Here is a 25,725-nt window from a genome sequence, read left to right on the forward strand (position 1 = left end):
AGCCCAGCGACCTGTCCAGTTTTTCGTCTACCTTATTTTTAGGCGTGGAGAGTGAGTGACCCTGGAAGCAGCAGAACAGAGGGTGGCTTCTCTAAACGATTGAATCAGCTGTCACAAGAGCAACATGAAAGAGCAAACTGGTTACTCAAGTGCCTAACTGGAAAAAAAACCTAAGGCATGAGCCACAGGAGCAAGAAGCCAGCAAGAGACCCACGCTGCCTGGTGGGACAGGAGCAGACCTGGCCAGCAGCCTGCTGAAGCATTCTGCCACCACGCAGCTGCCTCAGTGACGAGGTGTTTGACAGCAAACAGGGACCTGTTTTTGTGGTTCTTCAATGCTTTGGGAATGCACTGTCCCTTTTTCTCACCATGACTTTTAAAAGCTACAAAGAACTTTCCACTGTGAGAAAGACCCACAGGGGGTTTATGGCATACCTCTGTCCCCAGAGCTGGTGCCTTACACTTTGCTGTTCTGTTTTGGTGGTTTGATTTCACCCACTTCTGTCATTTTTAATGGTCAGCCCTAGATAAGCATGTTCAGTCTTGGTAGCATTGCAACATCCTTGTTTTATCTTTCAAGCAAAAGAATCATGTGAAAGAATCCAAAAACTACCTAGAAATGCCACATAACAAAGCAAAGGGGAAAGGCTGAGGAAGGGTCTCAGGAACAGCCGACACAAATTTCTTCCACAAAAGCATAAGCTTGGTCAGGACAGATCAGATTTTGAAAGAACTAATCCACCCACGCCACCAGTGGTTAAATGACCATAAAAGGAGCACACATGGCATCTGCTAATGCACTGGTTGTACCTTTATTGTTTCACCTCGGTCACTAACAGTTCAGTGGTGCAAGGTTACCATACACAGTTAGATATCTGCATTGCACACCTAAGGCTATACAGCAAATGGATCAGAATTAGTACAAATACATGAACTATATTTACATTTTGTATACTCAAGCTCCAAATATCAGATATATTTACAAAATAAAATAAGAAAATGAAAACCTGAAATTAATGTACAGTGTTGCTGATACACTTCTTCGCTGGGATGAAATCAGTTTGCAAAGAGATTTGTTCAAGAAGGCCACTTATACAGCATATACCTTGTATACCTTGTGTACAGAGAGATTACACAGGGAAATGGGACTGCAGTTAAAAAAACAGTATGTATTTCAGTGCAACAGCATGTCCAACGTCCAAATTCAAGAACCTTTATCAACTGCACATGAAGCATGGACAAGTAGAGTGGAAAATTATGAGCTGATCCTGGGGAGTGCTGATCCTTCAAGACTCCCTCTGCTTCCAAGTCTCTTGTTTCAAGGCAAGCAAGAGGTAGTTCAGTACTGCTCAGGATCAGGCCATTAACTTGGCAACGTTAAGAATTGAAGCCTTGGGACCTTCACACCCTTGGTTTTCTGAATACACAGCTCATCCTGGTAATTTAAAATCTGTTCCAAATAACACTGGACGCAGCCATCTGGTTAGTGTTGGGCTAGTTTTGATTTCCAATACTTAGAACGCATAAATGGCCTTCTGAACAAAAAAAAAGTCAATCCTGTTCTTGAACAGCTGATGTTTTTAAACAAGGAAGCACAAAATTAATACATGCCTGCTACATACAGTACAGCTCAGACCACAGACTGGGGTTATTAACCACAATGGAGATGCAACGCACAAGGTAGAGACCCATGTTAAAGTACATTCAGCAAACCGTTCCAGAGCAGCATTAGTACCCTTCCTTCCTTCCTTCCTTCCAGCAGCAGGTTAACAGCTGCATCTTCAACAGAAACACCCTCCACAGCATAAACTAACAAAAACTAAGGCTGTGCAAGAGTACCAGAAAGATGCATATGCATAGGCAGTATTAGTTGATTGTATAGTACCAATGGGTGTTATTCCAAAGTTAATCCTCTTTCTTAGCTAATGTGCAATTAATTACAGATGTATAAATATACAATACATTACATAAAATTAAATCCCTGTAAATTAGATAACAAGCAGCAAGAAGTCTTTGCTTTGAAATACCTTGCTAAGCAGTAATAAGGACTATTAGACACTCACCAAAAAAAAAAGAAAAACTTTTCTCATTGGTTTGGAAATAATGCTCCTTTCCCTTCTGCATCCAGAATATAGGAATCTTCTTTAAAAAGTACTTAAAGTGCATTTCTAAAATACAGTTTAGTTTAGCTTCAAAATATCCAGGAAGCTCCAACATCGACAACAGGGTTTTCAATGGACAGAAAAAAAAAAAGCAGCTCTTTGTCTCCCTCCTTTTAACGAGGAACGTGACAAACCAAAGCACAGCACAGTTTCACACCCATTCTCTGAGAAATGCCCATCAGGTTTACTGCCAGTGCTTCTGCTCAGTGGGCTGGCAGGCCCACAGCAGGATGCCCCATCTGCAGTGGCCGAGTCCCAAGAGCTGTCTGACTCCAGGACTCCACATCCCCGCAGCAGGTAACCCAGAGGGGGTTTTTAAACATCAAGAGAAGGCAGCTTAGCATGTTTTTCCCTTCTTGCTCCATTTATAAAGCTTTAAAGTGAATGGAAATCCACTTTTTTTTTTTTTTTTTTTTTTGCTTTGTACCCTTTTAAAGAAAACTTGACTAGATTCAGTTTTAAGTAGGAAAGCTGATATCTCAAAGTAGGCTTCAGTAACTGGTGAAAAACTGTAACTGTGCCTTTCTGCCAGACCTCAAGATAGTAATGCCCATGTGAACTCCACAGAACAAGAACCTGTTTTGTCACAGATTATGAAGCTTTAAGAAATACTAATGCTTAAAAATAGAATTCTGCTCTTCTGATGATCTGTTATCTACACAGACATCAAGTCACCAGAAGCTGCTTGGAGTCTTTAGGTAGAATAGTAACATTTAAATAACACAGCTGTAACTGTAAATAAAATAAGCATCCATTTCTTCCTGCTTTTGAAGGAAGATCCTTTAGCCATGTCTCTATGCAATGCCTGCTCCCCCTTAGGTCATTTTCTGGCTTATCCAAAGCAAAGACTTGACAGACTACTTTTCGTCTAGTTAAAAATTAAAAAAGATAAGAATAAAAATGCTCTCAGTGTGTCACAAAACACCATCACCAAAGTCTTTACCCCTCCTAAACTGGTTCCACTTTCCTTATAAACGGTGGTGATGGCAGGAACAACATAGTGCTTACAATTAAGCTAATCCTTGAGATCGGCTTAGCTCCAGCTTGGCGAGCCCCCTGCAGCACCAGCAGCCTCAAGAGCCACACACTGGAAGTGCATTATCACCCGTTGTGTAACAAAGGAATAGCATCACTGTATTTAGAGTCACACACAATTAAACGAGACAAAACCAGAAGAAGAAAAAAAAAAACAAACCAAACAATCAAACAAAAACAAACACAAGAAGAACTCCTATTATGCCCCTGGGTCCCCAGGATGTTCCCTCACTCAGGCTTCCAGTTCTGAAATACACCCGAGGACCCCAGGAGACAGCATGAGCATATGATTTAGCTTGAGTAGGATCTCAAAATATATAAAGATATGTCCTAGCAAGTGTCAGACTCCACCTCCCTGCTCCTTTGCCAACCCTGCCTTTAGGAGGTCTCATTATGCACTGCACTTTACTGAAGAATGAAAACCCCATAAAGTTAAAAAATTGTTTTAAAAGCTGATGCCAGTCCCACATATACTTCTGGCCACAGAATTTCCAATGCATGGCACGACCTGCTGATGAGTGAGCTGAATCAAAATGAGCTTCTTGAGCTGGAGTGTGCCTAGTGCTGTAACAGTGGAACAAAACCCTTCTACCTCTCCCTTGAGGTCAAAGCCTCCAGATAAAATTCCTGCACATTCCCCATGATCACAGGCAGCCCTCTCAGTGCCCAAGGTAAGTCAAGAATGTAGAGCACAGCAGTCTGAGACACAGTAAAAGAAAACAAGCCCTCCCACCCCCCCAACCTCCCTGTAAACCTAAGGAAGATGAGTTCACTTCTCAGAAAGGACATTCATTCTGCTTTCCTTTCTTGGGGCAAGGACCAAAACTTTGGTCACAAGGAGAACTTGTAGGTCAAGAACTAGCATCACTCAGCTGCTCTCCAAGAAGCCAATTATTACACCCCACTGACCAGGACCAGACTCCACTTGATCTGTCCTCCAGGAAGGATTAATTCTGAAGTTAAAACTAACTAGAGAGTTTTAGCAGATTAAAACTGTAGCAGGGAAATTAGGAGACATTCAGCAGTTACTCCGGAAGGAAGGTGCCCTGCTGCTCCCTGGAGAACGCTGCAAGTGCAAGGTCTAGGAAGTGTTTTGTAGACAGAAGATGCTTTCCCCATGAGCAGATGGGACGTGGGCCAAGCAGCACTGGTAAGGGGTGCATGCAGGAAGGGCACAGCGCAGCCTGTCCTAACACACCGCTGGCAACCATGGACCTCCTCCCCGAGGGTGAGCGCCGGCGAGCCGGGAACTAACAGCAGAGGAGGAGACGCTGCCCTCCCGTGGTGAGCTCCTGAACGCTCCAGGGAGCAGCCTCACCTCTGCTTCTGCCCAGCACTCTCCATCTGTCAAACACCAGGCCAAACATCTAAAACTTTAGGGACTCTATTTAATATTTCAGCTGTGTGGTGGTTTATTTTTCCTCACATCAGCACAGGTTCCGTCTCCTCAGCCCAGTGCAGAGGCAGAGGAGTGAGTTTAAACTGGGAAAGAGCTAAAGCCAAGCTCTGTTCACCTGCAACCCCACAGCAAGAGTTCAAAGGCAGATTGTTCCAGCCAGCCCACCTCGGTTTGTTCCCTTTTTCCAGCTCATGCCTTAGCCTGTTGGACCCTGGAAACCTGAAAACTTGCACCAAGCCCAAAATCCAGTCTGCCCAGATAGATTTGTCCAATATCAGCTTTCAACAGAGTTTAAATTGGAGGCTGGATCCAGAAAGCCTGAAGAGCTATTGCAGTTCCTGGCTGGGTAATGTCTACACAGAATTTATCTTTCCCTGGCATTAGAACTTTGCCCTGAGGGAACCAATGACTACTGCCAAGTCACAAATTGAACAAAAAACCTGCAGCAGTCTAGACAGACAACAATGGACAGTGGGACAGACACCAAAAGGTCAGTTGGAATGGGAAAACAATTGTTATAAGAAAAAATAAATTTTTTTTTTTTCTTTTTAGAGTCGTGCATAATCACTCAATTTTTTTTTGATTTTTTTTTTCTTTCTCTTTTTGTTTGGCCACATGCTACTAGTAAGAGTCTCAGTACAAGTGAAAAGAAACAAGGTAGGGTTAGAATACCTAGAAAATGTGCTGAAGGAGCTGGGAAGGTAGGGGATGTTAAGCCACAGGGTTACATACAAGAGAAACTGTCAAGATCCACAAAGAGAAAATGAGAGGTAACACTTTATCTATCAGAAGGTGAGTTAGGAGAACAGATGAGAACATTACATGGACTCAGTACTTCAGCTGGCCCGTGCGCCTTCGAGCCAGTTTTGACCTGCACAGGAAAGAAGCAAAAAAGTATTTGTTGAATTCTGGAAGTTTATTTCTCTTCCCTCCCCACAGTCTGTCCATTGGTTTTTTTTTTTAAATCCTTTTGTACCATCCTAGTTTACACCATATATTTAGAAAGTGAAACATATCAAGGGCTGTAATGAGGAAGCCTTCTCACTGCTCTGCTGTGCTCCTTTAATGGAAGATGAGAACTTCTAAGGACTGCACTGTTAAGAAATTATTTAATGCTGCACAGTAACAGCTTAATTTTTAGTTGGCTTTTTTTAATGAAAACAAGAGCTACTGTAGTGTAGCAAGATCTCTCCAGCAAGCAGGGGATGTCTGTGACCTGTGTTAAAGGCAAGACTTCTAGAAAAGTTCAAAAAAAGGGAAGGAAATGAGCATTTCTGCTTTAGCTCCCAGTCGAGAGCATGGAAAGGCAGTCCTGGCCCTGCACAGACAGTGAGCAGCTTTATAAATCTGTAAAACAGCAACACAAGGAAACCATTTTTGTGGCCCCCAAATGCAGCACTGCACAAAGCACAGCACACATGCTCAGACTGGGTGGATCTGCTGGCAATGCCACAAGCCACAGCAAGAGCCACTGCAGCCCCTGAAATACAGGCCTTGTTTGATTTTATTTTTGTTGCCCACCCTCCTCCCTCCTTCAATCCACCCATCTTGTCAAATTCTTGAGAACCAGATTAAATTCCACAACAAACTCTCTGCCTCCCTGCCTTCCAGTGCAGCTCCCACTCTCACTGCTTGGCAGCTCTGGCTGCCCAGGAGCCCCCTCTTACCGTATTGTGCCAGCAAGGAGGGGGTTGAAGGCATATAACCAGTCATTCATGTCCTTGTCATTGATGGCCTGCAGCAGGACCCCACGATGCTTTGTGCACACACCAAACGTGTTGGGTGTCTGGAATATTAAAGACAATTTGAAATACTGAAGTCTACAAGCAGAGAAGCTCAGGTCCCCTCTGAGGAATAGTTTGCTGTATCACATTCCTAAACACCACAAGACCTAAGGTCTTTCATTTAAGTACCACTGGTTACTTCCAGGATATTATGAGTCAGTCAAATGGGACATGTCCTGCAAAATACATTTTAACTTCTGAGTGTAGACTTAAAAAGCTGCTGAGATGGACCAGTAAAGTTAATTTGATTCCTTTCAGGATGCTTGTGTGCATTGTTTTGGATTGTTTTTTAAACACAGAAACAAAGCCCACAACCCCAAAACAGCACACAAACTAAATTACAGTAACTAAACACACAGGGTGATGGTACCAACACATGCTCATAAAAGCAAACAGGATGTGTACCAGCAGTTTCAGTCTCTTGTACAGCTGTGTCCAAAATATAAGAAACTCTCATCAAACTGGGAACTTTGTGGGCAGAAAGAAGCAACAGCCACAAGACATTCTCCAAGAGATAGATGCATCTTCCTCAGACCAGAGATGGCACACAAATGCTATGGATGCACCACTACCTGTAATGTTCCTGCTCTATGGGCAAATAAACAATAGCTCTCATACTGACCTTTACCATTGCCTGTTGATCCTCACTGTATTCCACCTGAGCTGTGGATAAGTTTATGATTCCTCTTTCCACAGGATCTTTGTCACTGTTGTAAATAAAAACATAGGGACGACGAACCACCACAAAGTGCTTGGCCCAGGAGCTGGAGAGTGGCTCCTTGAAGTGGAGGTATCCTTTCTTTGAGACAACAGATCTGGAAAAAAACAAACCAAAACAAACCCACAGATTAACAGGAATACATTTTCTCCTGAATAAAGCACCTACTGAGTATCCCTATTAACTTCAAAACACTTGAAGACACTTGGTCCTGAACACATTTTATCTGCAACAGTATTATGAAAAATTTCTTCTATAAAAAGCTGAATTTTGTCTTCAAGAAGTACACAGAAGTCTGACAGAAAGGAAGACCCACCAAGATCTCTACTTCAGTGAACTTCAGCCACTGTTTCAATGATAACAGACACTATATTTAAGTCACTGGAAATCCTGTTCATTACGTAGATGCAGGGAATGAATTCTGCAGAGATCAAATATCACCACCACCTTCATCAATCCTGTTTCCGTCATAGAAAACTCTGCAGTTCTGCTGTCACCTGTCTCATCTACCTTGCTCCAGTGAGGAAAAAAACTGACAGCTCTCAGAAAGCCCTTGTGACAGCTCTCAGAAATCCATGATCACTCAACAGTAGGAAACTTACCCTGGTCTGATTTCCTCAATATCAGGAACAAGGTTTAGGAATTCATTCTTTCCAGCTCTGGCAAGATAAGAAGTTTCTACTGCAGGAATTAGCTGGAACTGTTCCACCTCATGACAGGGACTGGAGGCACGGGAATTTGCTTCTGGTGTCCTTCAAAAAAAGCAGAGAAAGAAAAGTAAATCACAACAAAGCAACTGAATATGGCAATGAAATTTAAAGTGCATCTACAGCCCAGCCTGTCTCACAAGTTTCATCCTGCAGTCCAGATTTTTTTATGACATTGGGAACCCTTTTGTACAACATCAGATAGCATTTCCCTTGAAATCTGTGGAATGAAACTTGTAACTGTCAGTAGGTTGTTTCCCCACTACTTCTCCCTCTTTTCTTTTGCCAAATAGAGACATGTCTTACTGTGGTTTGATGTAAAATGTGCTGCTTCATAACCATTTGTCCTCTCAAGGACATTAAACTGAGAAGGTAAGTTACATCAGACATAGAGAAAGGTAACAGATTACTTGCCAAACTGGTCTATTCTGGGTTGTTATTAGTAGGTCTTCTTAACAGACCTCTGAAAAAAAGCTTGTGGACTCTATACACTGAAGATGCACTGGTCACTGGAATGATAAGCATCTGACTGTTCTCTCAGCACAAAGGAAAAAAAACCCCAACACTTCACCAGAACAAAATGGGGAAGAATGATTGCAGAGTGATTTGAGAAGATAAGGCAAGAGGCCTGGTACAGAGAAGTATCATAAAGTAGGGAAAAGGAAGAAAGTGACAGAAAAAAAAATAGATCAGAAAACATAGCAAAGACAGGCTTGTGAAGCACTGAGAAGTGCTGTTTTTCTATTACCATACTTACTTCTGATCAATTGAATTGCATCTTGAATCCACCAGAGAAGGGCAGGTAGATGAAGGGGTGAGGGTGGCACTGCTGAAACTGGACACTGAAGGGTCCCGCCCAATTGGAGAAATATCTGACAGCTACAGGGACAGATACAGGGAAAACATTACAAGGGAGTTTTTTGTAGCTAGTGTTCAGTCCTGGCTAGAACATGGCATTCAGTGTGAGGAAGGCTCAGGTAGTACAAAGGTATTTCTAGCTGTCATTCCCCTACTCAGCAAAGTTTTGCACACAATCATCATAAACCCATCTGGGGGTGAAAATACAATGGCACTGCTGTAGAGACAGCTTGTTATTAATGTCCTACCCTTGTGATTATTCACACCCTGACTTCCTTAACAGAATACCAGACTATGCAGTTTGCAACCTGGTGTCCCCTGTGCCTGCAGTCAGAATTGTTATAGAGTCAATTTAGCCTTTTACATAAGGAAAGTGTATGCAGGGGAATATACACTTGTACATGAAGTGTATGTAGGGGAACTGTATGCAGGGGGACAGTAAGAGCTATTAATATAATTAATTTAATATAAAGTGTTTTGTCTCTTCATAATATCAACAAATTGCACAAACTACAAATACATTGCTACCATCCTACAACTAGAGTGTATTGTACTGCATGAAATATTTACCTTACAGTCACTGATGCTGTTGTACACCTGGTTAAACTCCCGATTGAAGGTGTGAGTAAGAAGCTGCAGACACTAAGGTAAGGGGGGAAAAACAAAAGAGACACAGAAAAGAATTATACATTTGGATTTTCAGAGAAATTTGAACCCAAGAGGCAATTTGCCAAGACACACTTGACATCTCATGAAAGAATAAACAAATTCTAAACTGCTGTGAAAAAAAAATCCCAGAAGAGGGGAATAAAATGTCCCTTGAGATTGTTTCATTAATGAAGGGGAATGAGGTACAGCCAAAGCACAAATCTACATACCAGCACTGGCTGGTGAGAATGGATTTTTTCACTAAAGAGTGTATGAAAATGAAGCACACCCAACACTGGGCATTCACCATGCTACCTGAGAAGCTCATCACTAATCTTTAATCATCTTTGGCAGTTTATGCTGCTTTTCTCATGTCATACCTTGGTGGCCAGCTCCTTCTCCCGATCCACCAGGCTCTCGATGTCTGCCGAGTCGTAGCCACTGCTCTCACTGGGTGTCACAGCACTCTCAAAGGTGGTGGTTGACATCTGGGAGGAAATGCTGGTGGAGGTACTGAGAGTTCCACTGCTCAGACTGGGGGACAACGAGTCACTCATGGATTTGGGGATGCTGTCACCAAGCTTTTCACGAAGCAGAAGGAAATGTCGGGTTTTTTCCACCTAGTAAGAAAAGAAATCAGGACCATCTGCTCCAGGATGCTGCCTATCCTTTTCAGGGTCTTCTATTCAGGCACTGAATTCTTACACATTCTTTTAAGATTCATAGCCAGTAAACATTTTCCCTGGGGAAGCAACTTTACACAGTGGCACTAGAAGTTAAATCTGCCTTAGTTGAATACACTGAGATTGTGAGCTGAGGCCTCTCCTCGGCAGCCAGCCACACACTTTCTATCTTTCTTGGAGAATTTGTTTAAATCTTGACTTTGAGAACAATCTCTCACTTGAGAACAGATTCAGCTCAGAAGGTCTCACAGTGGGTAGAATAAAAGCAAATTCAAAGGTACTGTTGTGCTTTTTCTTTCACTTCCCCTGTCTCTCTACTCACCTCGTGCAGCAGCTCCAGTTTCTCCAGTTCCCACTGGTGCTCTAGAATGAGGCTGTCACCCCTGGGCCTCCAGCCTGCCAGGTTCTCTTCTCCTCGCACATATGCCACAGAGGTATCCAGGACTTTCCTCCTCCTTCTCTGCATTCCTGAACAGTAAAAAACAACATAAAACATGTTAAAAACTTAATCAGAAGGATCAAGAAACATTTAACCAACTAGCAATCTGTGAAGAACCAACACTTCTTCTGTTTGGCTGGAAATACACAGAGCAATGATTTTATTAACAAAAATCACACAGCCCAAAGAGTTTTGATTTAGTCCAGTTTTCTGACTTCATTCAGATATTTTTAACTGACCATGATGTAATGCAAACTCTTGTTCACTCTAACTCAACCCAAGAACTTCAATTGCTAGATCTCAGAGGAAAAGCATACTGATACCATGTGAACTGCATTCCTTCCAACTTATCAAGCTTACATCAGTTATCAGCAATATCTTCAAAAAACCAAGAGAAAACTATTGTTGCAAAACCAAGTCTCAGCTGGTAAAATGTAAAGTTTTCAGTGAATCCTTGGTCTCAAGTTGAAAGTAAAAGCCTGAATAATTATTTTTTTTTAATGGAATAGCAACGTTCCATTGCTCAGGTGAAACACAGGAACTGCTTCCCATCAGGACAGAAGTGTTTACTCCATTCTGCCTATGAAATTTTCTGCAGTATTTCAGTTTACAGCATCTCTGTCACTTGAACATCCAGTCTCTGCTTACCTGGACTTCCCGTGTCTGCCATTTTGCATAAACTTAGTTCATAGATCCCAGTTACTCGATTGCTGTTCAGAAGAAACCAGAGGGAAAAAACAACCACATTATCTTCAGAAATAAAGCACAGTAGGAGTTTAAGTATAGCTATTAGATAGAACTACATCCGAGTTCTCATCTTGACATAAAATAGCCAGGACAGACTGCAAGATCTCTAAAAATGGCATTTCCCTCTTGTTCCCCCTTGCTCCCTATTAGACTCAGAGAGCAGCTGCTGCAGTAAATTCCAGGTCAGGATTAGGGTCATCTATGTGCAAGCTTAAAAAATGCACCTCTATTACCAACTGCTCAGTCAGGAGGCTGGAAAAGGAGTCAGTAAAGAAAGAAGCCATCACAGTTCATTTAAATAAATGGTTCAAAACTGGAGAACTGTAACTAGGTAGATTTTCAAGGAAGAAATAAAAAAAACCCTAAGTTACATTCTCCCCATGCCCTTGAGAGAAAAAGCATATGCTGACATAAAGCACAGGTACCACCCCTGCTAACTGAACTTACGAATCTGGAGATTTGGAGTAGCCACTGCCAAAGAGATTGCGCAGCGATCGTGGTGGGGAGATCTTGGCATCTCTTGAGTAGAAGACCATGCAAACATCCTTTGTTATAACAGCAGGCTGGATGCAGTGGTCAAGCTAAGAGAAAAACCAGTAATCAGTGAGTGGCTGCAGACAACTACACCAAGTTACACTGCTCTGCTCTCTTAGTGGGACAGCTTTTTGGGATTTGTTCTTGGTTTGAGTCTCTGGTGAAGGGTTTTCATATGTGTTTCTGTGAAAGGGAACTGTCAAATATCTTGATGCACCTTGTGGGTAAAATAATTGTACTAAACAAAACAACAGTGTCTTGCATGCAAGCCAACAGGTAGGCCAGTGTTTACAACACTAGTGCTTTCACAGCAACATTCACCATGTACTTTCAGATACAAAGATAAATAAATGAGGCACAGAAAAGTAAGATCACCAGTTTCACTTCACATTTGTTGCAAGACAATAACACCTTTGACATCAAGATGTTAACTGTGAATAAATTTTTCCACCCTGTTTTCAGAAAATGAATAAAGACTTGCACTGGCTTCAGGATTCAAAATCACTTAGTCCAGGAATTATTTATCTTAGGTACACACTGCCTGCTGTCTCAAATAGTTATACTTGTGTCACCAGGCAAAAGGAAGGCACAGGTCTCACACCTCCAGGTAAGCAGAAAGGGTCATGTATATCTTCTCTCCATAGGGTGTCACTCGGTTGAGGAGAAGGGAGTTGTGCAAGGAGCTATCCCAAACGGCTTCAAACCGATAGAAGGTCCTGGAAGAAAGGACAGTAAAAGCTCAGTAGTAAGAGTTCCTCCCCATCCCCCTCTCCACTCAGCATAAAGCTCTCTTCCTCACTCTCATCCACTATGGCTCTCAGTCACTTAGATAACAAATACTCAAGACAAAGTCCTTTCCCAAGGTTACTCATTTCTACCTCAGTGTGGCAAAACAGACCACTGCCTGTTATAAAAGATTCATCTAAAAGAGAAGAGACACAGGGAAGAGAACAAAAGCTGCCCTAAGGCTACAGGGAACTCAGCACTAAAGAACAGTGTTTCTAAACAGAGTTCCTCTCTATTGCTTCAGGTGCAGTTCAGCCCAGCTGGACCTCCAAGTGCATAGAAAGATTCATTTTTATAAGCAACACTCATTCTACTGTATATTTTAGGACTAAACTAGCATCAGAAGAGATCCCTCTAGTACTCAAGTCTTATAAAACCAGCAGCTTCTGATGCCAAACCAACCAGAATGATTGACAGGAAGAGGTAAGTCCTATATTCAAGTGATACAGATTTCTTTTCTCAGCTAAATCATCAGATACTCTCTCCTCTCTAACAGGGGCTAGGGAAATAAGCTTCCTTCTTTCTCACGGGTAGAGACTTATTTCATGTAGGCTCCCTTGGAAAGAAGCCCTAGACCCTTATTCAGGAACAAAGCAGCTTTTCTACAATGGTATCTGAAAAAGAAGGTATTCATTCTTCATCATCTCCATAAAATTTCCCCCCAAATCCCCCTGCTGTTGAGTTTTTCCATCCCATTTTGAGTCCAAATGATGTGATACTAAAAGCAAGGACGTGCTCCAGGTATATATATTTCTTTTGAAAGTAAGGTACAGTCTAAAGAGCTTCTGTACTAACGCCCAAAGCCAACTCAGAAAAATAGAAAACAAAACCAAAGACAAATGATGAAAAGTATGGTGAGGGCTGAAAAAAAATAACAAAACTCTAAACAAAACAGAACAGAAACATAAAACAGCCTAGGAGCAGACATATCAGAAACAGAGTTCTGATCTCAAAGTCCTCAAGAATCCCCTTTTTCCCCAATACCAATTACATAAGATACCAATTACATAATTCCCAGCTAATATATTGAGACACCACCAACTGTGCAATCCAGTAATATTATTTGAGAATATTCACAATTACTGTTTGAATTTGAATTTGCCTACCTAAGAAATCACTTCTAAATGCCTCCCTTCAAATAAAGATGCTACAGAGAAACATATTCTGAAGGCTAAGTAATTGGTAACCTTAAAATCACTGTAATGTAATAAGCCTTACTTGAGTTAGATTAGGCAAAAAACCCAGGTTATTCTCTAACCCTTTACAAAGCTGTGCTGAGTGATTCCCTACATTTTAGCCTTCTATCATGTCTTAGTTATGAGAGCAATTTTTTAAACTTTTGGCAAGCTCCAGATATACCATCTGGGTGGAAGAAAAAGTTGTAAAACCTGGTTCTCCACAGATGGGAAAGCCAGAGCACTTAGCCCCTGATCCAGCTCTGCACCACTTGCCAAACGTGATTTCTCATCAGGAGAAGACAGGTGTAAAAGTTCATCAGAGCAGAACTAAATGTCCCTCTTTAGCACAATGGAGATTTTTGGATGAACACCAAGTTGGAAGTCAAGTATAGCTTCGAAACAGTTACTCTACTGGATTTTGTCTAGCCAGGAAGTTAAATATACGAAGTCTGGCCTGTCCAAGCCAGAACTTGGTACAATAGCTACAGAGGGAGACAAAAACCAGAAACAAAGGTCCTTCAGCACAGCAAATAGTGCAAGGAGGAAAATGGAGCACAGAGCAAGCAAAGCACAGAACACAGGAGAACAGGTTAAAGGCACCAATGTAGAGCTAGAACTGATTTTTAAGTGAATTTTAGCATTAGTGAAAGGTGGGGAAGTGAGAGCACTGAAGACTGAGTCCCTTCTCTTTTTCAAGGAGGCAGAACACAGAAAGCAGAGAGCAAATTGTCCCAGACTGTGCAGCCAGCACGCTTGGCTGTGATCCAGTTTGGAAGGTGGAAGAGGAATCCAGTCTGAGCAGCTACTATGCATCTTGATTCTCTGCCAACTAGTCAACTAAGAAGTAGCATCCACATGGTTAAATTTCAGATGCAAATGCAATCTAAGAACAGAGGCTGAATGCCAGTCACATGGCAGCCACTGCTCTTTGTTCAGTGCAGTTCTGAGCTGGAATTTCAAGTAACCCAATCATTCATACCAGGCTTGGTACTTCAAACATAGCAAGTGTTACAGAGTCAGGGACACTAAGAAATTCCCAATTTAGTTCTTTGAGACAGAACAAAGGAAGAAAATCGCAAGGACTACAAACAGGGACTAAATTCTGATGGCACATTTGGAGAACCAGAGACTGAATGAAGGAAGCTCTCTCTTGCATGTGAAGGAAAATTCACCTTATCAGGTCCCTCACTGAAGGGTACCTGAATAAACCCCTGACACAAAGAAGGAGGAGGAGGAGGTATACAACTTTTGGAAGAGCTAAGAGGTGTGATAACAGAATTCACTAAGAGCTAAAAGGGAATTGGCAACAATACAAATGGGACATAAAGATTCTTGAAAATAGAATGCTTTATGTACAAAGGAAGCAAACAAAAAATACCTAGGCATATCCTTATCAAGAAAGAGCCTGTAAAAACATAGAAAGAGCTTCAGTTAGTGCAGCCAAAAGCAGAACAGAAAAGCAACAGCTGAGAGGAAGAGAACAAGTGGACTAGAAAAACATCAACAAAAACCACATCAACCAGAAAACAAGTCTGCAGACAATGATGAAACATAAGACAGATCCCTTACCAGGGCTTCAGTCCCACTTCACCACCACTCATCCCACAACTCAGACCTCGTCATTTTGGTAAGAGATGGTCAACAGCTTCACTCACACTCATCCTTCATCCAAGTGGCCCACCTAACAGAAAACTACAGGGCTACATAGCAACGTCTTGAAATTGCTGAAGAGCAGAAAGTGCAGGGCCTTCCAGCTGCAAATCCAACAGTATCAGACTGGGCACTAGCAGCAGTGCCCTTACGTCCCAGTTATACTGATCCATTAATGCCACTTCTCAGGGGGAAGCAAAGAATAACTGAGTGCTAGAGCCATGTCACTGGTGCCTCTATGGACACCAGGTGGCAGGAAGACATTCAGTTGGTAGGAGCCACGTCCAGATTCCACCTTTAATATTGCAGTGGTATTTCAAAGTCCAAGCCTCTAATGGAGAAGGAAGAAGCCATCTCAGCACCTAAAAGGACACTGTCTCCAGCACTCAGCAGCTGTAGCAAAGATGGGCTCCAAAGCAATCCCTTCCCCTCCAGAAACATCCATTCAGAGTTAAATTTCAGAGATATTCCTGCTTTGCACCAGCTAAACAGAGCCACAGAGTGGTCAAGTGACTTGGCTGATGTCAGAGTAGGGAGAGGCTGTGCTGGCAATGCCTCATTCTGCTTCACTGCCCTTTGTTGCAGATACTGGAGAAAAACAATGTGGAGTCTGACTGATCTTTACAGCAACCTGCCCTAATGAGGAGGCACATGCAGCCAGAATCCTCTCAGACAGGGGCCCTGCTGTTGCCCAGAGGACTGCAGTTAGGTGGAACAGAAAGCCCCTTATTAGAGCTGGAGTCAATTTGTGATACATCTGTATAAATCTGCAAATTATGAAGTTTAATTTACAAAGCATGGCTTTTGCTTAAACTGTCATATGCTTGTTCCAGGAATAATACAGGTATGTACACATCCATAAATATATCCCCTGAGATGGCCCCTGTACTTCAGTGCTGTGTTCTAGCAACAAACCTTGATGGCAGTTGAAAAGCTTTGGGTTAAATTCTGAGAATCCCTTAAGCTGTTCCTTTCCAAGTTCCCTTTATGGTGCTTACACATGGAAAGTCATTCAGATGCATTATCAAGAAATCCTTAGTAAGGATTTATGGTAACATTCATTCTCTGTCTGTATGCCCTGTGCCCATGGAATTCTACATTTAACCATTAGCAACGTTCCCAGGTTTCCAAACATCCTGCCAATACCTCAGAGGCCAAAGAAATTTTAGATTCCTGCAAGAGTGCTCACTTTATTCACTTACCTATTGGAGCTGTGAGAGGATTTCAGGTATTTTGCAGAGATAATATTCAAAGACAGAATAGCATCCACAGCAGCTTCATCTACCTCTGCTTTATTCCTTATACGCCCTGAAAAGGGTAGGAGGGGAGATCAATTAAAACTAAACCTGAAACACAGAAGGAATTTGTTTTCCCAAGTATCATTTCAGACTATGTGATTAAGAGGCAGCTCTAAGTGGAAGCTGCAAAATTTAACTTTTTCCTCCAGGTCTTTTCCCAAACCCTCCTCTTGCAGCCAATACTCAAAAGATGACAGATCTGATACAAGAAGAAATTACTTTTTCTTCCTTAGATAGCAACATGCCAACCAGTATACTCACCAACAACCAGCTCTCGCACGTCCTTCCAGTGCAGCTCACTGCCCTTCTCATGGATGATGGTGACTGTGATCCTACGCTGGATTCCCTGCCAGAGTTCAGAAACAAAACCCTGGTGAATCATTCACACACACACTATCCTCCTCTGTTTTGCACTTACACTGCAAAATTGAGGCAAGATCATTTAAATTAGTCTAACTGTGAGCAAGCACCTGTGTGTTTCAGGGTCCTAAAATTCACTTAAGAGATATATCAGAGTTGACCACAAGAACAAAAAGAAAAAAGCTTGGGTAATGCATGTTTATATACCTACATGTTATATTAAAGCATATATACCAAACAGTTAATAGAAAACAGCAACTACTCCTGCAGCTATTCTCCCCCTTTGTCACATGTATCTGGTAAAAGTCAAGATAGAACTCTGTAACAGCTGGGAAGAAGGTAAAATTGTAGAATGGAAATAAACACCACATCTGAAAATGAAAAATCCCCCAGGCATTGGTTGCAGCAGATTCCACTCTTCCAGTTGTGGAAGGCAATTATCCAGGGAGAAGGTGCTTTGTGTGCAACTGTTTCAAAAGAGGTTGAAAGATGTTTGCCTATATTGTGGATGTGGCAATGGAATTACAGAGGCTAGAATTACTCTGGTTTAAACTGGAAATAACTAATGAGGACACTAATAAATCCAGAACTAAATTATTAATTTTTAAAGGAAATTTTTGCAATATGACCATTATTCCTAAGCTGTAAGAACTGTTCCTATCATTTTACAAAAGAGAGGAAAAGCAGTTCACATGTAAACTCTATGAAAAGGAACTGAGGAATCTGAGAGAAGAAAAAACATAACATAAACCTATAAACAATATTTAATTAGGATTATCTGTAGAATCTAGGTAAAGACAAATTATTATTAAGGACTATTACAGGCATTTAAAATGCACTGAGACATGGTCATTTTGTAGGTCTGTCTCATAGCCACATACACTGAGAAAGAACCAACAAAAGTTAAATGCACATGATGCTTCTGTGTCCTTGGTAGAGCTGTTGGGGAATACTGAAGGCACAATTCTGGTGCCAAAGGTTCTTGCTTTTTAAAAGACTTTCATCTTTCCTGAGTGGGGTGCACGCCGATAAGCAAAGGAAACAGCAACGTGCCAGGGGCCAAACGTGCTCTGCTCATAGCCCAGAGCTACCAGACTAAGTACAGACTGAAGGGTGACTGACCCTACAGCTATCATTAGCTGTGTGGGAGAGGAGAAGACACGGAAGATGTAAAATCCAGTCATTAGCATTCTAACCCCCCCAGAGATGCAGCTTGCTGTTCCACAGCTGTCATTAGTACCTGGTGAAGCAGGAACGTCCCCTGACAGGGCAGGCCTCCAGTGTGGTCCACAATAGCAGGAATATACCTGGGTGAGAGAGTCAGCTCAACAGGCACGAAAGATACACCAGCACAGCCACCTTTCTCTGTGTTCTGCTGCCAACAGTCACCTCCCCCCACATTATCTGAAGAAATAAGTGTGCTTCTACTTACTCTCAGAATGGACTCTTTATTGATAGATAGAAGATATTTATTGATATTTAAAGATAGAAGTATCATACACTGTACTTCTGGAAAGCTCTGTGGATCCCTCTTCTCAATATAATCCCTAAAGTCCTGTCAGGGCAAATCCTCTGTAGTAGAGGTGAATATAAAATAGGGCCTGCTAGATGACTTGTGGAGCATAAAATCTCTAGTGACCCAAAACTCATGGCCTATGTAGGCAAAGCTTCCCAGCACCAGTTCAACTGGTGTGCATGGGCTTTCAAAGTGGCAAGATTACTCCAAGTGTGAAAGAACATCATTCTATCTCTTCAGTCCTTCCCACAGGGACAATGAATGCCAGCAGAATTTACACCCAGTCACTACAAACCAGCCAGGCCACCGCCCAGTAATGCCTGCTAAACATCAGCCTTGTCTGAACAGAACAAAGGGTGAAAGATCAAACCCCCAAAACCTGTCGTTCTCAGCCATAAAGGATTCATCCTTGACTTACTCCCCTGTTGGCTCCAGTTCGCTGATCTCAAACCACACAAGGAGGTCGTATTTGCTCACGCTCTGGCCCAAGCTGGGCTTGTTCATAGTATTTAACTTTGTAGCTGGCACTTGAAGAAATTAAAACAAAAAGAAGAAGAAGAAAAAAGAATGGTTTACAAAGACTGAACAAGTGAAGCTTACCCTGGGGCTCACAGCAATGTCATTTCTCTCATCCTATGTATTCTATGTGCATATGCAGAACCACATCTTTTTCCACTGAACTTATGTTGCTTACAGGAATCATTATTTCTCAAAGTGTTGTTTTTAAATCAAAGTGACTAAATTTTACTTTTTAAAAAGTTAAATAATGGAACAAAAGTGTACCCAAAAATGCTTGTAGAAAATATGCAGCCTCTCTAGATTCACAGAAAATTTCCTCAAATGTGCATCAGTTACTCTACAACTTAACAGCCTGTGATTTAGAATTGCTTAGGTCTGTTCATTTTCAGTGTTACTCACCATAAAGTAAATTTTCCCTTACCCATGGAAGAAAAAAAATAATCAAGAACTTTGAAATTTCAGTCTTCACTACTTCATGTTACAAATTGCTAGTCTTCTGTATCATTTTAGATAACATAATGTGTATTTAAAAATGCTGAACAATACTTAATCCAGAGCCTTAATCCTGCCAGAGTATGTTTCTGGGCTCCTTATGTTTTGGTATTAGTGATTACTACCAGGTAGATCCTCTCTAATTCCTTTCATACAAATGTAGGGATAAACTATGTTAAAAAAAAGATGTGATAATTGAAATTCCTGCAATAACTTGATATTCTTTCACACATACTTATGTCTCACCTTTCAGCTATCATTGCATGACTTCTCTTATCTGTTCATTCATTTCATTTTTGTAAATTGGAACATTTTAAAAGCTTAGCTCCTGTGTACTCTGACAGGTATTTCTGTAACTGCAACTGATTTTCCATTTTTCTTCTCCTTTCACATATTAATCTTATTGCTTTTACTAAGCCAAATAACTGTTCTCAATCCATTCTTCCCTTTCTCAAATGTTCTTTAGGTTCTTCTATCTTTACACCTCTGTCTATCCTTCAGCTTCCACCATGACTTAATTTTTCATTCACTGGAAGGGCATAACAGTCTCCAGCTAAGAAAATGTCCTTATGTGTGTGCCTGTCTAGTCTCTTCTTGAGAAAAAAAAAAATCTGTTTCTTTTCTGGGTAAAATAGCAGCTACCTCAGAGGGACAGACTTTACAAGAATGGGTTATCTACAGCACTGCATCTCCATAGGTAGCAAGGTTCAGTGCCATGATTCACTCTTCCCATTCACCACTCAGGGTAGTCACTCTTATACCTGTCATATCACGTAGCTACACATGAACTCATCAGAGCTGGACTCAATGCTGCTGACAGCAAGAGAAACATCAAACACACAACTCCCTCAAACTTACTGCTAAGCAGAGAAAGTCAAAAACAGCAGAAAACAACAGAAAGACACATTGAACTAAACATGAAAGCTAGTTCTGAAAGTTCTCATGGACTTGCTCTGGCACAATTAATAATCAGCTAGTCCTTCTTTTAATAACAAAACAGAATATATAAGTGAGGAACATGCACTGTTAGTGGCAGAAAAAGAAGACTAGAAAGAAGGAAGCCCATATAGAACATATCCTCTCCAGCTAGCTGTTCCTTCATATACAGCATTTCTCATCCTCATATCACAATGTACAGAACACAGAAAAATGAGAGGTCCCAGAAGTTTCAGGGAATAGATCCAATGACACAGAGAAATCTGTGATGCCTAGCACACTGGAGTTCACAGACTCCCCATATGGTTCTCTCTAGCCCTGAACTCAAGCACAGTGTCATCCTTCCATGACCTCGCCCATGGCAGTTTCTAGCCCCCAAAATACTACACCATAGAGGTAAGGAAAAAGGAATTCTGAAGCACGTTCTGGAACTACTTCTATATCTACCATAGACCAAGTTTGGCTACTAACCATCTCGTTTAGGAGCCCGCTCACTCTGACAACTGGGAACAGGCAGAAAGAGAAAAGGTGGCAGCTGGTCAGCTCCATCCTGGAAAGCAGCCACAGCAGAGGATGCAAGCACGTTGGCATGCTCGGACAGTGTGTTCAGCACATGCACGTTTACATAGCCAGACATAAGATACCTAATCAACTCAATCTTTCTTTCATGGTCTGCAAAGGGAATGGAACACACACAAAAAAAAGGATGGTAGAAATATGCAGGTGAGACAAAGCTGGAGGAGGAAATTAAAAGGTGAAATGGAAATCCACAAAAAGAGTTCAGCATGCATTATTACAATTCAGCAAAGAAAAGCAAAGATAGTTTCAACAAGACTGACTCACTAAACAAGAATGTTAGAGAGCAAAAAGATGAAGGGGTTAATGAATAAGCAAATTTCCAGTCAAGTGCTCAGTAAGCACATAAAGAGCCACAGCCAGATCTCATGGAATATGGTCAACACTTCAGAAATGAAATTCTACCCTTTGATCAACCAAGACGCACTGCCTGCAAGAGGAGGTTGAAGAGAACACATAAAAAGGAAGACAGCCAGCAAAGACAGACCAAATGACCTCTGCAATATTCACTCCTTTACATTTCTTGCTGACCTGTACAGCTTAACAAACACTACAACCTTCATTTTCATGACACACAAAATTCAAGAACTGTTCTCACCTGGCTTTGAGAGTGGCATAGGGGGAGGGAAGAACCTTCGGGAAGGCTGTGGAGGGCTACAGAGAAATGAAAAGAGTTGTCAATATAGAGACAGCTAAACATGAAAAAAATCTATACTAACACACACATATGCACGTATGTATACACACACCCCAGTACAGGCCCTTCACATATCTTTTTTTCTCAAAAAATATCCTCATAATCCTGTGAAGATAGGTAAACATCACTTGTCAGGGAAATAAAGGGACTCAGCACACTTCTCAGACTAACCTATGTCCTTTTCCTATTCTAATTTAATTGATTCTAGGTGGCCAGTAAAAAAAAAAAAGCAAAACAAAAAAACCCAAACAACTTACAATTTCCAACTGCTCTACCCACATTGTGCAGTGAAAATTTAAGTAGGTGACAGGCATTTCCCAAAATAACTTAAGGAAAAGGAACAAGCCTCAGCTGACATTTCCTCTTAAACCCAGCATGTGCTTCCTCTTTGCAGCTGCTGCCCTCAGTGGGAGGTAGAACCAGGCCAAGCAGTCCAGACAACAGCCTCGTCCCCTAGGCTTTGAAAACAACAACACTAGGGGTCCCTTCCCTGATTCCAAAAATTCACATGCTCAGCAGCTTGGGCACTAGGATGTCAAAAGCTGAGAGCCTTTTGTTTTCCTCTTCATTTCATCTATCTTTTGCCATCCTACCTTTATGCATCAGAGCTCTTGCCCTGAGGAAATGCTGCACCTTGAAGCACTGTCACGGTGCACCCAGAACTCCAAAGTTCTGAGTACCAGATTTTATCACCACATGGTGGTTAATTAGAGAGGTGCAGCTGTATTGGCAAAACAGCTTTTCATGTTTGAGATGGCAGAAGAACTCCATCACTCACTACCACAACATACTACACTGGGTAAACAGGCCTCTGCCCACACTCTTACCTCAGTCAGGAATCCTGCTCCCAAGGGTGTGGCTGTATAATTTGAGGAGTATGAAAAAGTACTGCCTGAACTGCAGAGCTAACCTGAGCATGATCACAAACAGCCTTCATGCCAGAACAGAGAACAATACCTGTTGAGATCCTGTCCTTGCAGATGGAGAGGATGCTGCTGATAGTGTCCAAAGACCTCAAACACAATAGGCTTTGTTTTGATGTACTCCACAAACGATTCCGTCACTTCCACAGCAATCTATTAGGCCAAGTAAGGAAAGAAAACGAGACAGAAAAAGGAAATCTTATTGGTGTGAATTTTAAGAGTCTGTATTTTTCATATGGTTTAGCACCACTCCCAGTGGAAGGAATTGCATTCCTATTTGGTTTAGGCATTAACTTTACTCTCTGGTAAGGGAGAAAATGAAAGCTTCAATATTCAGACATTTGAAGTAGGAAGAGAGGAGGTTACATGTAACCAAAGGATTACACAGTTTGTAAAAATAGATAAATTCAGTTCATCTGAGATGATGAGCACTGCTATTCACATGTATTTTATTTCCTGAATTCTAGACTGCTTTCATTGAACGACCTGGAAAGGAAATGGGGAATTCAAAGGCAGGAAGCAGAGGTGAAACAGAAGAGTTAAATCTGCCCATTCTGTATTTTTTTCTCCACTGGGGATTACATCATTTACCTGATCATTCCTCTTACTGTCTGTTCTTAACAGTTTCCCTTGCCTCCCTTTCCCATTAACCTCTCATGAATTTAACAAGAATTCCCCGTGCTAAAACAGGCACTTATTATTTATGCAAAGTTCCACTTACATTTTGAACATGGTAAAATCCAAGGGGAGTCCCTCGACCATTGTTTTTGAGAGGTTCTGTTGAGAAAGCCTCATCGTGGCGATGTAAAAAGCTTGAAAAAAAATAAAAAAAAAAAAAAAGCAACCACAGAGCAGTTTAGTGAAGACTGCTGTACAGTGAGCCTGACACAAAAGGAAGCCCATAAATTTATTCTGCTAGAATTTTAGAGGGAGTTGAGAGATGGCCTAAGGCTAGGAATACCCTAACCTTCAGGACCATAACTCTGGTACTTGTTTTGTGCCTTTATTACTGCTGTTTTTTGTACTCTTCTGTAAGAAACTAAGCCAAAGAACAGTTTCACTTGAGAGCTACTGCGTTACTCACTGGTCATGTAGCTTTCATGCCAATTGAGCATATATACAATCTAATACCCAAATTTTCACTTTAAAAGCCATTATCAAGCAAAACCTTAAGATATCTGTAACTAGATCCTTTCTGCAATCCTGCATCCCTTAACACCATGCTAACACAAAGCTGGTACTGCTTCTAACAGGAGCTCCAGTAACTGAGGTTTCTTCTCTGCTATACCACACTGGCACGGATTTGAAAAGCTCTGTCAGACCCTCCAGTGCCCACTACTACTTGTATCCTTTACCAAACCATTAACTGTCTAGTGTAAATACAAGAAAATTCTTACTTGAACTGGCAGAAGATATCTGCATATTCAGGGAGGATGCCACTGGCCTGGAGCACTGTCACCCGGAAGGTGAACACACTGCCCAGCTTCAGGTGGTCACCGATTTCCTCAGTGAATCCTTCCATAGTCATCTTTCCATCCAAAGTGGCCGACTTTAAGTCTTAGAGAGACACAAATACCCCATGTGAAATCACTTTCTTCTTATTATTTCTCCCCTCCCAACCCCTTTCTGTTCTTATAACATTCCTCCAGGCAACAGTTTAGTACCGTCACACTTTTATTTTTCTTTTGAGCCCAGATAATTGGCTGAGAATAAAAAGATCCAAACACCTGGGAACAGTTCTTCTGCAGAGTTCTTCACATTAAAAACTCCAACATCTGTCATATGCAAATCTGTTCCATCCCTCCCTACTTATTGTACTCTTGAAGGACACTCAGAACCCCTTTTTATCACAGACTAGAAGTGTCCCAGATTTCCCTGAAGTTCTCCAGAACTATTGCATATTTCCTGTTACCTAGCTCATTCATTCTGTTGATCTCCTCTGGAGGAGTGGTAACCTCTGAGTTCTGTCCTTGCCCTTCCACAATTCTTAATTCTTCCAGGGACAGCCCAGACCGAGTCATCGCAGCTGAAGAAAAATCACTCTGAAAAATCAAATGAAGTGACATGTAACAGACTCCTGCAGTTTCAGGTTTTGTCATCCCTTTCTTCCCCTACAACATTTACTCTTTTTTTAGAAGCACAAACTACTGCACTTCAAGAAACATAACTCAATTACAACACTTCTTACCTTATCAAAACATTCATTGTCAAATGAAATTTTAGCTGTGCCAGACTGTCGAATACCAGATCCATAATCTGGGGCTTCTTCATCAGCTAAAAAAACAGGAGAAAAAAGAAGGAAATGATGGGGAGGAACAGGAAAAACCCTCAGAGTTATCCAAGAGGAAATTCTAATTATAATGGAAACCAGTCTGTAAAGCAGAAGAGGTCTGGTTCCAGTCACCCAGTAACAGACTAGAACAAGTGCTGGAAAAAATCAGAGCAGGAATCTATCCATCCTGAACTCAAATGTGGGAAAACAACAAGATAAGCTTTCAAGTTTCATCATGAATATACTTAAACTTTAGAGAATTTTGAACGCAAAACTACTTTATTACTCCTTCTGATTATTTATTCACTTCTGATTACTAAACCTGAGGTAAATTAACATACCATAATACAATGACTCACATGAGAATATACAGTGACATTGCTTTAAACTGCCACCTAAACTTCTGTAGCCATAAACTAAGCAGTAACACTAGCAAAGCTTCACAAGTACGTGCATGGATGGATAAACTGAATATTTATTTGGAAATATTTAGTCAATGTCAAGGAGACCAAAACAATGTACTTTCATATGCATCAGAATAGATTTTATTTCATTTGCTGCTTTAGTCCTTGCCAAAGTGATTCCTACACACCTTCAGAGTCTGAGATTTCACTCTATGTTCCCATGGAAAGGGAAACTTGCAGAGTTACCCTACCTAAACAGTAAAGAAATGTTAGCAGGTGGCCACTGGTAGAAAGTTCAGTAGGAAATATGGGTGCTCTCACCAGCATGGCTAAGACATAGCCAACTACCAGCAGTAAAACTCAACCAGTTCACCTCATACTGGAAAAGCATAAAATACTAGCAG

At 41.5% G+C, this 25,725-nt stretch overlaps 1 protein-coding gene across 2 annotated transcripts in view; it reads right to left on the reverse strand.

Moving 5' to 3' along the window:
* Positions 1-5,141: 5,141 nt before the first annotated feature.
* KIF1B (kinesin family member 1B) overlaps positions 5,142-25,725 on the reverse strand; it is an 81,305-nt gene continuing 60,721 nt past the window's right edge. For both annotated transcript variants that reach the window (XM_008944783.1, XM_008944782.1), the window contains 21 exons: positions 24,834-24,919; positions 24,558-24,687; positions 24,043-24,202; positions 23,367-23,457; positions 22,680-22,798; positions 21,624-21,679; positions 18,921-19,029; positions 18,227-18,293; positions 16,888-16,972; positions 16,531-16,636; positions 12,316-12,430; positions 11,628-11,761; positions 11,082-11,143; positions 10,317-10,462; positions 9,692-9,931; positions 9,234-9,305; positions 8,563-8,684; positions 7,701-7,850; positions 7,003-7,195; positions 6,264-6,382; positions 5,142-5,467 (listed from right to left, as the gene is read on the reverse strand). In XM_008944783.1, coding sequence (XP_008943031.1) covers positions 5,425-5,467; positions 6,264-6,382; positions 7,003-7,195; positions 7,701-7,850; positions 8,563-8,684; positions 9,234-9,305; positions 9,692-9,931; positions 10,317-10,462; positions 11,082-11,143; positions 11,628-11,761; positions 12,316-12,430; positions 16,531-16,636; positions 16,888-16,972; positions 18,227-18,293; positions 18,921-19,029; positions 21,624-21,679; positions 22,680-22,798; positions 23,367-23,457; positions 24,043-24,202; positions 24,558-24,687; positions 24,834-24,919 — 2,405 coding nt within the window. In that variant the 3' untranslated portion in view covers positions 5,142-5,424. The remainder of the gene's footprint in view (positions 5,468-6,263; positions 6,383-7,002; positions 7,196-7,700; positions 7,851-8,562; positions 8,685-9,233; positions 9,306-9,691; positions 9,932-10,316; positions 10,463-11,081; positions 11,144-11,627; positions 11,762-12,315; positions 12,431-16,530; positions 16,637-16,887; positions 16,973-18,226; positions 18,294-18,920; positions 19,030-21,623; positions 21,680-22,679; positions 22,799-23,366; positions 23,458-24,042; positions 24,203-24,557; positions 24,688-24,833; positions 24,920-25,725) is intronic.

This window comes from Merops nubicus, unplaced genomic scaffold (genome assembly GCF_000691845.1).
Source record: "Merops nubicus isolate BGI_N331 unplaced genomic scaffold, ASM69184v1 scaffold15337, whole genome shotgun sequence".
NCBI lineage: Eukaryota > Metazoa > Chordata > Aves > Coraciiformes > Meropidae > Merops > Merops nubicus.